Source organism: Cyprinodon variegatus, unplaced genomic scaffold, assembly GCF_000732505.1.
Source record: "Cyprinodon variegatus isolate N-32 unplaced genomic scaffold, C_variegatus-1.0 Scaffold110, whole genome shotgun sequence".
Taxonomy (NCBI): domain Eukaryota; kingdom Metazoa; phylum Chordata; class Actinopteri; order Cyprinodontiformes; family Cyprinodontidae; genus Cyprinodon; species Cyprinodon variegatus.
In genome coordinates, this window is record NW_015150563.1 from 74,272 (window position 1) to 85,431 (window position 11,160).

At 41.4% G+C, this 11,160-nt stretch overlaps 1 protein-coding gene across 2 annotated transcripts in view; it reads right to left on the bottom strand.

Annotated features, from left to right (window-relative positions):
* The window catches only part of dhcr7 (7-dehydrocholesterol reductase), a 21,378-nt gene extending 10,459 nt beyond the window's left edge, over positions 1-10,919 (bottom strand). The window contains exons 1-6 of one of the 2 annotated variants that reach the window (XM_015374932.1): positions 8,883-9,019; positions 5,948-6,020; positions 2,339-2,561; positions 2,171-2,261; positions 1,879-2,092; positions 1,594-1,798 (exon numbers count right to left, since the gene is read on the bottom strand). In XM_015374932.1, coding sequence (XP_015230418.1) covers positions 1,594-1,798; positions 1,879-2,092; positions 2,171-2,261; positions 2,339-2,485 — 657 coding nt within the window. In that variant the 5' untranslated portion in view covers positions 2,486-2,561; positions 5,948-6,020; positions 8,883-9,019. Of the gene's footprint in view, positions 1-1,593; positions 1,799-1,878; positions 2,093-2,170; positions 2,262-2,338; positions 2,562-5,947; positions 6,021-8,882; positions 9,051-10,824 lie in introns of those variants that run through there. The other variant, XM_015374930.1, reaches the window with a different exon arrangement.
* Positions 10,920-11,160: the final 241 nt, after the last annotated feature.

Here is an 11,160-nt window from a genome sequence, read left to right on the forward strand (position 1 = left end):
TTACATTCAGCCACTCTCTCATCATCTCCTCAATGAGGTGGTCTCAAAAGTCGCAGTTACAACACACATAAGGCGCACCGCACCAAAGGGCGCACCGCACATTTTGAGGGGAAAAAAAGACGTTTATGTGCGCCTTATAGTCGTGAAAATACGGTACTCTACTTGTAGAAAATGAATGGTTGTTGTTGACACAAATTTAAAAGTAGTGTATCGTAAAATGGCTAGCTGCCCGAGCTAAAAGAGGCTAACCTGTTAGCTACTGAGCACAGCTAGCTACAGTGCTACCCAGCTCTCCCCCTTCATATCATCGTCTTGCAGTGAATTTGTTCACCAGAAACTGATTTTTTTGTTTTGTTATCATTCAGGTGAAACTTCATCGATCATTAGAAACGCTAACACTACAGATGCTCCTGACTTGGCACACTGACGCTGCGTGATGTAATTATCGCTTTCTGGGCAACTGCAATTTTTTTACATCATGTGGCAATGATCAGCTAATCATGAAGCGAAACATCAGTAGCATGCGCAGTGCCCAAGGAGATCTGGTACCTACACCTACAGCAGCATTGCAAAGCAACAGTGAGCAGATCACCTCTTTACGGACCTTACACCTCGAAAACTGGGTCTAATTTAATTACAATTATGCTGATTATTAACTGGTAGCAAACAGTGATGAAGAGGCGTAGATGAGGCTGAGGGTTTGTCACCAAACAGCTCACTGGTTTTTCTGGCCTACTTCCCGGTTTAAAGGCCAAAACTGCCACTGGAGGTGTCTTGGATAGACATTCTTTATCTTTCTACATTTCTGGCTTCATTCTTGCTCTGAGTCTGTTGTTCTTTAAGAAGATAAAATGTTTCAGAGCCCTCATTAGGGCGAGGAGTGTCAAGGTGTTGCGATACGATATGTCACGGTACCTAAAGGCAGCGCTATAGGGAACCGACTCAGTGTGGGGCCCTTGGCAGCCATAAGAATGCACCAAAGGCAGCATTCTGCAGCACACACGGCCCCAGTAAATTGTTCGAATGGTTTGTACTGAAACTCAAATCTCAAATACAATGTAAATTGTAGTTGACAATAAAGAAATTGATTTATTGATTGATTGACTTGGGTTACAATACAATATTATCACAATATTGCAATATCACTTTATATTGCAATATTTATACTATCTATCAAATTGGAAAAAAGCAAGTGCTGAAAATACTCATCAGAAGATAGCGATTGTTCCGTAATTTTGGCATCCATGTTGTTTGAGGTTTGAGTCATGACTGCCTCAACTACAGATATGGCTCTGCACTGCACAGCAAAAGGACTCCACAGTGCCATCTATCAGTGGTGGTGGAGAGGTAGCCCAATTTTCCCTCATTGTTTTAGGTTAAAATGTTTTGATTTTTTAAACTGATATCAGGAACTCAAAGATCGATATTATATTGGGTAAAAATCAGGACATATTGCGTAATCAATTTTTTCCCACACCCCTAGTCCTCATTGTTTCAGACCCACAAAGGGAGAAACAAACCCTGGTCCATTAAAAAAGCCACGGATTGCTTCCCTAGTGATTCAGTTACCAGGAGCTCATCTTCCTTCCTTACCTGCAGCACGTTGACCAGAACCATGGAGTTGGTGACGTGACCGTACAGCTGCTGCTGCTTGGCCATGTAGGACAGGTTGATGAGGGTCCAGGCAACGATGCCGGGTCTGCCATTAAAGAAAAGCTTGAAGTCGAACCATTTGCCAATTCGTGGGTTGAATTCAATTCCCATCATGTAGTTATAGAAGACGTTCCCTGTAAACTTGCTTTGAGGTCACAAACATGGAGGTGACGTTTTGTTACCATCAGTATATACAGTAATGTGGATCAGAGCAGCAGAGCTCACCAGTCTTCAGCATTGGTGGGGAACAGGTAGGCTTTCAGAAAGGCAAAGGTGGATACGGCGTAGCCCAGAATGTTGGCACACCACATCAGGGGGATCCATTGGTCAAAGAGGATGGTGGGAGTAAACCAGTGGAAATAGTTGGCGTTTGCAAACCACAGCGCGTGGGTGATGATCCAACACTGCAGCCCGTTGATCTCATACCTGTTAATGAGACCTTGAGAGAAGGAGAACACAGAGTGTCAGAAAAGAAAGCATGCGTGTTTGTGGTTTTATATCAGAAGAGCATGCAGACCAGCAGGGGTACGAGCGCCGTCCTGCACCCCGCCCACGTAGCCTGGAACCACCTTATGGGTGACGTCAGGAACACACACATAGAGGAAGACCTGGAAGACAAGACGCCGGGCATGAGGAACAGGACAGGTTTCTGAGCCATGCACCGACGGATCGCTGCAAACCTCACCTGGAAGCTCACCCACACAGCATAGATCTTAGCAGCAGTCCACGTGAAGGAGGGGGCCCGGGCCCAGATGGAGAGCACGGTTGCCTTTCCTTGGTAAAGCTCTAAGAGAGGCTGGCTGACGGAGCAGTCGTACTGATCGCACGCCATCACAAAGTAAAAGACGATGAAGGGAGCAAAGCAAAGCAGGCTGATGACCCCGACCAGGGAAAACCAGTCCACCTCCCTGGGAACGGATAAGATTGGTTCAGAAAATTTTCTATAGAAAATACTTTTACTGACATGCAGGCACTTGCAAATAAACCCTGTAAAAAATATCAAACAAAAACTGAACAATGTGGTCTATTTTGGATGAATGTGGCTGATGGCCGTTTCATTGATATCATACATTTCTGACCCTCATTTCAAAAATATATCAAAATGTGAAGCAGACTAACATTACTGGTATGAATCGGAGCCAAGCTGCCCATTGTTGCAGTTTAAGCTCCAGCCTTCTTATCTCGGATTAAAGCAGGCGGCTGAATGGCCGTTTATTACCTCCTCTTATCTCTTTTAGACCAGATTAGACTGGAAATGCAAACAGCATAAACTAGCAGTAATATTCCAGATAAATTGCTATAAAGCGCCCATTTACAACACGTCACTGAGATGTTTGACAGGAACCCAAACTCTGAGGCATCTGAACGTTGAGTTTCCCTTCAGTCTGTCTTCTCATTTAGATCAGTAGTTTCTTCAAAGCCACAAAGTACCAGAAGAGCGGACAAGTGCCCCTAGTTAAATCCATCATTAAACTTTTCAAACATTGTTTACAACTCGGCTAAATCAAGACGAATTGATAAAACTAATGCTACGTTCACACCTGAAGCAGCAAAGGCAACAGGAGCAGCTAGTTTACAAGCAAAGTGATCTTCTGAGCATCTGACGCGCGAACGTGGTGTTGGAAAAATTTACTTTGTGCTGCCACATCAATCAATCAGAGAAGCTGATCTGGGAGCTGGCAGGAAGACGGACACATCGCTGATGATGCAGATCACTATGATCACTTCTCTGAAGCAGTTTATTAACGCTAAATATAATTTAAAATGCCTAAATCTGCCGGAAAAACTTGTACACTTTTATTATCCTGGTGCCTACAGTTTGGATTGCATACATGAAAAACGCTTTCCAGCCCCCGCGGCAAACCATGCATGAATATCCTTACATAGTTTTTTATTCTATTTTATTTATTTGTACAATCTGCTGTATGTGGGGGTCTGAGCGGCTCCGACAGCAATGGTAATCTGGATGAACAGACTGCACAGATTAAGTTTCCAGGTGGATTTTCCCATTTAAAATCATATTCAAACTACTTTTTACCCACTGATCACAGCATATATAGCTGCCATTGCTACAGGCAAAAAAAAAGGATAGGGTAGCTCCGCCCAATACGCATCAGACCCACTTTTCGACTGCCCAGCTAGAGCAGCGAAGATGCTTCAGGCGTGCGTCACAAATAAACTTGTACAATCATCAAAAATGAAGCAGCATACACGTTTTTGCTGCTCTCGCTGCTTTAGGCCTGAACGTAGCATTAAAGGAGAAGTTCGGTTTTTAACACTTTAAGCCCATTTTCTGTAGTGTCCAGGATGAAATCGAATGATCGACACCAAAAGTTTGACAATTGCTCCTGTCTCTGCTTTTTGGCTCATTTAGAATCACCCCCTGGCTGCTTTAGAATGGCTTGCATAGAGCATGTCCGATAATGTCCTTAAAACAACCTTAAAAGTTCTTTTTTTTTAAATATGCTACTCACCGGGTCGTCAGCGCTGTTCAATGACGTTCCAAAAAAAGTTTCGTGAAGAAAAAACGTTCCTGTAGTGTTTTATTTAGCATTTTGTAAATCCCATTGAGTTCTGTAGGAATAGTCAATATTCCGCTGCCACCGGAAACGGAAATGGGGCCTGTTTACACAGTTGTAGTCTTTTCGCTTCACTCTGTGTACTCCGACGTCGAGGTGCTAACGTCTCTGTTAAACACTTTAAAAAACTCTGAAAATGGAATACGAAAGGTGGATTCTTGATTCTCGACGTCGGAGTACACAGAGTGAAGCGAAAAGACTACAACTGTGTAAACAGGCCCCATTTCCGTTTCCGGTGGCAGCGGAATATTGACTATTCCTACAGAACTCAATGGGATTTACAAAATGCTAAATAAAACACTACAGGAACGTTTTTTCTTCACGAAACTTTTTTTGGAACGTCATTGAACAGCGCTGACGACACGGTGAGTAGCATATTAAAAAAAAAGAACGTTTAAGGTTGTTTTAAGGACATTATCGGACATGCTCTATGAAAGCCATTCTAAAGCAGCCAGGGGTTGATTCTAAATGAGCCAAAAAGCAGAGACAGGACCAATTGTCAAACTTTTGGTGTCGATCATTCGATTTCATCCTGGACACTACAGAAAATGGGCTTAAAGTGTAAAAAACCGAACTTCTCCTTTAAAAGCTTTATTTTCCTTTTTTTTTTTTTTAAGATGAAATTGTCCAGTGAGCTGTTACAAATCGAAATTTCTTTTTATTTTACACTTGTGTAAACAAAATGACAAATAAAATCTGTCTAAAGTCTAAAAAAAAGTCTAAAGGCTGAAAAATCAGGTGAAAGCAAGGTCCAACTCTGCTGAGAGCAAGCCTCTCAAATCCTGAACCCCAGGTGCCAGGGGTCCTGAACCAGGGTTTGTCATGATTTGTGGACATTAAGATCTAAAGAGAAGCATCATGTCCTGGTAATTCCTGTAATTCAGTGAAAGGGTGGAGTCAAAGTGTAAAAAAGAGTAAAAAAATATTCAAGAGGGCGTCAGTCCAGTGGCTGGAAGGGGATTTCTCTGGGAGTTGCAGGGAAGTGGGCAGTCATTCAGCTAGTGTTTGACCGGGAAGGGCTATTTTGAATGGCTGCTACTGTAATATCCCTATGGACAAGTTCAATAAAGGGAACAAGCACGTTGCACTGCTTGCAAACTTACCTGTTTGCTTGAAAAGTTTACGGAAACTCTTCCAATGCCTGGTAACTATAGGATTCTTTTGGAGGGTTTTTTGTTCTTGGAAACAGTACTGTCTAGTGATGTGGTGCCATTAAAGCGTTTCGACATAGTAGCAAACTGTATTGATATTGTGTCTATACTGTGTCAATGAATCCTGACACCTGCTGGACAATCCCTACATGCAACCTCTTTGACAGACTAAACCAGGGCCTTCAAAGTTTTCCAGGCCAAGGACCCACAAACTGATGGCGAGATGGAGCGGGGACCCCCTAATGATATATATTGTATGAAATTGTGTTATATCAAACTGGTTCTATAGTCACTCTATTACATAAGTATTTCTGATTCTGATTCCTGGTTGATGGGACAGGTGTTGTGAATGAAACCATTCCCATCTTGAAAGAGCTCCTGTGTGTCGCTGAACATGTGCATTGATGACTGAAAGACATCTTCTGCCTCCATTTATCTGTTTACTACAGTGTGTTGAATTCATACTAATGTGCATTTAAATACATTTCAATTAGTGGAAAAAATTGCAGGGGGGATTATAAAAAAAAGTAATCAATCAAAACTTTTGCGACCTCCATGCAGTACCTCCACAGACCCCCTAGGGGTCACGGATCCCCCGTTGAAGACCTCCGGACTAAACTGACACCGATTTGATGACCTGTAAAATGATTTAAGCCATTATGTGGTATAACGTATTATTTCAAATCTATAGTTTGAATTGAAAACATGTCTGATATTTTTAGATGGAATATATAATTGTAAACAAAAAATGGGTAAATTTAAGTGAACAAGTGAATAAGGATGTCTGTGGACTAAAATTTATTTATTTAATATTTTTCAACATAACTGATGAGTAGTTTGTGAATTTGGAGAAAGAATTGAATTCCAACTCTGGCTGTTAACAATTCCAAGACCAGCAAAGATTATAACCCAAATTAGCCCCCCCACCCCTACCCCCATACCTACTGTTCAATTCCAGAAATGTCAATAGAGGGTTTTCAGTGACGTCACTGGCCAGCTTCCGGTCCGCCATCTTGGGTGGCATATTATCGTATATATCATATATATCATATATCATGTCGCGATCCGAAAAGGATCTGAAATTTACCGGGACCGGTATGTTGACAAAATCAGCATTATTAATAATTTGGATCCATATGAAGTTCCAAACAAGGACTTGTTGCCACTGTTTTGCATATCAGACGTCTTCGGCTACCTTGTTTGTGTTGTGAGCGCCTATACTTCAGAACAGTTCCAAAGCTACAAGTCCTTGGAGTCTCATGTGCAGTTTACGAATGGATGGGTTCAGGAGCTGCAGCTCATAAAGCCAGCAAACAGTGCTACCCGTTAGTGCTAACAACCACTCAGGCATGTAATGTACTTTTAACTAGCTGCTATGTGTTTCAAAGGTTTGGTTAGTAACGTTAACTGCCAAACCTCCCTAAACCCTCCGGGTTTCTCACATATTTGAGCCTTTTCCCGCTGGTTGAAATCAAGTTAAGGTGAAATTAATCTAATTAAAACACGGCTGAGAGAGGGAGTCCAGTACGCGGTAGTCATAGGCAGTAGTCTGAGTAGCGAAGGCGGAGGCAGTCAACATTGCGGCCACGGAAAGTAATACGTCATGACGCCCAAGCCCTATTATTAATATATTCTTACATGTTTTAAATGCTTGACAGTTAATTACCTGTGACAAAGTGAGCACTGCAGACTCTGGCGTATTCCAGCTTAACACCGTCCAAATCGGACCTGGATATCCGTGTCAGCCATAGGTGACGGCGTTGTTCAGATAGCTGTTTTGTTTTTTCACATTGATTCACGAGTACGGCTGGTATGCGATAGAAAGAGCGTTGATCTCCACCTCCACGGGCCGTGCAACCAACAATTAAACACGTTTTCACCATTTTTCACTGTCAATACTGCCTAAGGCATCATACAATGCAGGGTCAACGGTGCGAAACGACTGCCACCCAATATGGCGGACGCCCTGAGTAGTCACGTGAGCGTGACGTCACCTGAAAACCCCCTATTGTCATTTAACCCCAAGAAGCTTGCACCGCCGTGCGGCATAGCCTCGACCTCCTGAAGTTTTGGTGCACTAAGGTGTACACCCTATGAAATTCTGTCAGATGAGCATACCCGGTCAGACCAGCCTACCCACAGTCAATACTTGTTTATCCCTTTAATTGTGTATGAAACATGAACTTTAAACTACCTCAATGGGTGTGTATCCCTATATTCGTGTACAAAATCTATTAAATTACTTACTTTTTGGTGTTTTTTGAAGCGTATGGAGATCTGACCTTCAATTGTTTTTTTTGTACATGTCTAGAGGGATAAATGCCCATTGAGGTAGTTTAAAGTCTATTTTTTTTGTACAAAACTGAAGGGATAACCGCAGATCTCATATCTTGCGCATGCATATTGACTACGGATATGCTCATCTGACAGGACACCAGATCCAAATGCAGATTTGGAAGGCTGCTTCCATCAGAGCTAGACAGTAAATCTCTTTCCTGGAATCTGCTATTAATAAAGATTCGATTTTAAGAAAACCTGGATGATTGTGTTTGCCACCAAGGACCTCCTCGGCTCAGAGGGATGCAGCCTGTTTGTGCTCTTCTCAGCAGCTCTTGAGTAAATCCACCAACATGCTGGCTTCAGGTATACTTCCAGGATTATGGAAATAAAAACTACCTTCTGTCATTAGGATGTTTTTAATAAAACAAAGGGGAGAAATTATGAAAAGAAGGAAGGTTTCTCTAACTGAGGCCTACCATCCCCTCCTGTTCTTGTTCTACACCAGGCATCTGCAACCTTTCAAAGAGCCCCTTTACCCGAGTCTGATCAAGTAAAGTTGTTTTGTGCCACATGGTATGACTTTTTCAAAAAAATATATATATATGTTTTTTTTTATTTTTAATCCTAATTAGGAAATTAGTTACCATCTTAAACAACCCAAAATATATGTATTTTTAGCTTTTTAAAAAAATTCAAAACATATAAATTCCACACTAATTAAAAGAAAAATGGCTCTAAAAACATGTCTGGTTCTTTTATTTTCCTTCTTATAAAAATCACTTAAGCTTTTAAGAATCATATTTATTTTATAGTACATTATTTAGGTCTTTATATACATTTTGGCCACTATAAAGAGCTGCTGTAGAGGGTCCAAAGAGCCACACGAGGCTCTGGAGCTGCAGGTTGCAGATTTCTGTTCTACAGCCTGGCTAAGATGAACTTCAGCCTCCAGGAACAGAATCATAAAGAGCAGCAGATAAAAGGTGATTCCCTAAAGCAGAGTCAGGGGTTTTATGCCAGATGTTATCAGAGAGAACTGGCTGTCAACTGGATAGATACAATCCCGCTTAAACATTCAGGCTCAAAATAACGGAAGCTTTACAGTAATGAAAGAGAATACATCTGAGCTCCAAAGTTTGGAGTTTAATCAGCTGCTTCAGTTTAAACTGCTCCCCAGTGTTCAATGTGTAATCTGATCACAGAGAAAGTTTGAACCCACCAAGCTCTGCCCCACTGCGCTGATCTCTCCGTTGCTCCACCTTCATTTGCTTTGTGCTGAGGCCGCCTCCTAGTGGACTCCATGCTTTCGGCAGCGCAATCAGAAGATTGGGTGAGGATCTATAGGGTTCTGCACTTTGAACAGCCAATCAGAGATTGAAGTGAAAACCTGTGGAGAAACATTCAGTCACAAAAACAGCTTTAGACGACCACAGGAACCTGACTGGAATTACTACTGATTACTAGTGATTAGTAGTGATTACTAGGGATGGGTTAATGAGGCATCTTAAAGCCTTTCCACATATTGCCAAATTGTATTGATCCTGCCACTTGGGCTTAAGCGTGCCAGAGAATGGATGGATGGAGGGATTTGATGACCTAGTACAACGATATAATTTAAGTTATTGTAGGTTATATTGTATATTTCATATCTATGCGTAAATTGAAAATATGTTTGCTATTTTTAGATGAAGCCATATATATCATTTATATATCATAATGTGAAAAGTTAGGGGTAAATGTAAATGAGGATGCTTGTGGCCTAGGATTTTAAAACATATTTTTAAAACAGTAAGTACAGTAAAAACAGTAAATAATTTGAAATGAACTTTAATTCAGATAAGTTGATTTATAATTGAGAGGAAAAGGATGACACAACAAGAAAATTAAAATAAAAACGCAACGGCTGAAATGTTTCTATTCTTTTTAGGCTGCTCCAAAATTCCGGATAATTTTAATTCAATTCAATTCGATGAATTTCTATAGTGCCAATTCCCAATGACATGTTGTGAATTGGCACTATAGAAATAAAATGAATATAATTTTGTACAGAACAAAGTATTATATCAGAATATTTCATTCATTCAGATCTAGGATGTGTCATTTAAGTGTTCCCTTTATTTTTTGAGCAATTCAATTCAGTTTATTTCTATAGCGCCAATTCACAACATGTCACATCAAGGCACTTTATAGTTCAACCAGATCATTCAGTCAAATTGATTCAAAGTTTTCTAACTAAAGAAAACCAGTTGATTCCATCGACTCATTGACTCAAAGGCATTCCCTCACACTAAGCATGCTTGTAGGGACAGTGGAGAGGAAAAACTCCCTTTTAACAGGAGAAAACCTCCAGCAGAACCAGGCTCAGTGTGAGCGGCCATCTGCTGAGGCCGACTGGGGTTCAAGGAGACAGAAGAAGAGATACAAAAAGCAACTGTAGAAGACAGAAAACACAGCCAGGCAGCCAGCTCCCATGTCAGAGGTTGAAAGAGAGTACATCCAGCCAGTCACAGTCAGAGAACCAGGACTACACTGAAAAACAGGCAGACCTTGAACATCTATAAACAAAGGTGTTAATGGAACCTTATAAACCGCAAAAGATGAGAAATTATTTGTAGAACATTTATGATTCTGACAGATACCCTTTTAAACCGTTAGAAACAACACCTGTATCGGTCCCATGACTTCCTTGAAATGGCACGCGCACTGGTACTGTGTTTTTCTCTATGGGCTCCATGCATGCACCGACGCATCTTTGATGCTGGTCAAATTACTAGTAATTACCTCTTAATAGTAGCAATTAGTAATTACTACTCATTAGAAGTAATTACTAGTAATTGCTACTAATAGAAATGCTGCTTGGATGTTGCAACCCCCCAGTGAGGTGATGCTTAATCAAACGGAGGATAAATGTGAAAACAGCAGCGGTTAAACTGACCTCATTCAACCAGCTGCGGTTTCGTAACGCTCGCAGCTTCTATGTGTTTTAGGTCCCAGACAGTGGAAGCACCGCTGTCAAGAGGTTAATGGCGGTTCTGTGTTTTCTGAACAGTGGTGGTGGTCGTTTCTGACCATGTCAGCTCTGTAGCCGCTGGGCCGTTGGCATTAAAAACTAGCTGTTGGTCAAGCATAGTAAAACACATGTTTAACCGCTGTGGACTCACCTATGCGCTGCAGCTCTGGAGGAAGAAGGAAACCCACTGAGCTTCTCTTCCCGGACTAGTCGGCAAGCCTCCCTGCTAACCGCTACACGGAGCAGGACCCGCCCATAAGGCCACAACGTCTGGGCAGGGGGCCAATCAGATTGCTATAAAGGCGGTTCTGGGTTTCGTTTTCGTTTTCTGATTGGTTAACAGCGTGTGACGCGATGAGCGCACGAGAATTTCACAAATATTTTAAAGGTGGTGTGAGATTGTTTTAAAAAGGTCAACTGGCAAAACATTATATAATAATCAAATATTACAGCTATTTATATATATATATATATATATATATATATA